Source organism: Ammospiza nelsoni, chromosome 2 (genome assembly GCF_027579445.1).
Source record: "Ammospiza nelsoni isolate bAmmNel1 chromosome 2, bAmmNel1.pri, whole genome shotgun sequence".
Classification (NCBI taxonomy): domain Eukaryota; kingdom Metazoa; phylum Chordata; class Aves; order Passeriformes; family Passerellidae; genus Ammospiza; species Ammospiza nelsoni.
Window position 1 is genome coordinate 4,456,177 of NC_080634.1, and position 1,610 is coordinate 4,457,786.

At 52.5% G+C, this 1,610-nt stretch overlaps 1 protein-coding gene across 1 annotated transcript; it reads right to left on the reverse strand.

Moving 5' to 3' along the window:
- Positions 1-203: 203 nt before the first annotated feature.
- LOC132087089 (mitochondrial brown fat uncoupling protein 1-like) lies at positions 204-798 on the reverse strand. The gene is given in 2 exon segments (XM_059493120.1): positions 204-599; positions 691-798. Coding segments are annotated over 2 exon segments (504 nt in total).
- Between the last annotated feature and the right edge of the window lie 812 nt (positions 799-1,610).

The window sequence follows — 1,610 nt, forward strand, 5'->3', positions numbered from 1 at the left end:
GGGCACCGTCCCCTGCCCGAGCCAGGGGAATTGTCCCGATCCCGGCACAGGGACAGGGCGGAGAGAGCGACCCCGCGTTCCGCAGGGCGGGCACGGGGCTAGGCACGGAACCGCAGCCCGGCCGCCTTGTCCCGGGACAGCAGCTGTCCTCGGTCATTCCTGCTGCTCCCGGGGGTAAAACCCAACTGGGGAATTGCTTCTGATCACAGCCAGCAGGTGTCTGACGGGAGTCCCTGAAATAGAGCTGAGTGGCTGTGACAAATGAGGGTGCTAAAGATGGAGTGACAGCAGAGGGAACATTGTTCCTGGCAGCCGGTCCGCAGGAGCTGAACTCACCCCTTGTAGAGGCCGGCGGGGCCGTCCTGCATGAGCAGGGCCAGCAGGCAGCTCAGGGCATTGCGGGGCTGCCCGGGGCTGCCGTTCATGGACCGCGTCTTCACCACGTCCGCCGGCGACGCCACCGCCGTGGCTCGGAACCCGGCGCCGAAGGCGGCCACGGGGTGGCACGGGACGTTGTGTGAGGGTGGGCAGGGCCGGGGCTTGGACGCTGCAGGGACAGGGATGGCGCCCGGCCATGTCCCCTCCTGTGCCGTGCTCACCTGTCACCGGGATCAGAACCGGGACCGGCATCAGAACCGGGATATCGGGACCGGGATCGCGGCTGGGAACGGGCGAGGCCCCGGGACCCGCCAAGCCCCGCGGGCGCCGCCTGGCGGACACAGCGCGGCGGTGCAGAGCAGCGCCCTCCGGTGGGCGGTGGCGGGACTGCAGCGCGACTGGGGCTTCCAGAAGTAGCATTTATTTTTATTTTTATTTTAAAATTTATTTTATATGATTATTGTTTATATTATTATTGCTTTTATTTTTTTTGTTTTATTCTTATTTTTATTTTTAATGTGTTTTCACTCGTGTTCACATTGAGCCTCTCGCTGAACCCAAGAGATAAGGAATTTCTTGCCAATTTTTTGCTCCTGACCAACTGAACCCATCCCAAACCCCCTGAATAATTTGGAGGGGTTTTTTCCCAGCCTAGGCAGAGAATTCCTTTTGAGGAAAAAAAAAAAACCCGAATCAAAAGATATGGGGTCTAAGGGGAAGAGAGGGGTTCTGTGTTAAATTAAGCACTAGGAAAAGTAAATCCCTGGAAGGTTTCATATTCTCTCCCAGCCTGGTTTTTGTGTGATTTGCTCTTGATTCCAACTGCTCCCAGGGATTTTAAACCTCTGGGGTTAAAATGAGCTGCTGAGCATGACAGAAAATCATGGGAGAACTCTCTGGACTGGGCAGTGGGAGCCTCTGTGTAGTGCCATGACACAAAACAATGACAGACTGGAGGGGAATACTGACAGTTTATTTCACAGAGCAATGCAGAGTTTATTTTGATCTAGTTCTAGTCTCATCTAAAAAGTATCTTCCTCTGCTTTTTTTCCAAAAAAAAAAAGGTAGCAAATATTCAGGACAATAACAGTCAGTGCATTATGCATGAAATTTGGGTCTTGTTAAAAAAAAAAAAGAAAGAAAGTTAATTGTAAAAACAACTCTTTGTTGGTTTGCTTTTATCACTTCCAAGCTTTCAAGCACTGAACCTTTCAATCAAGTCATCTCCAAGG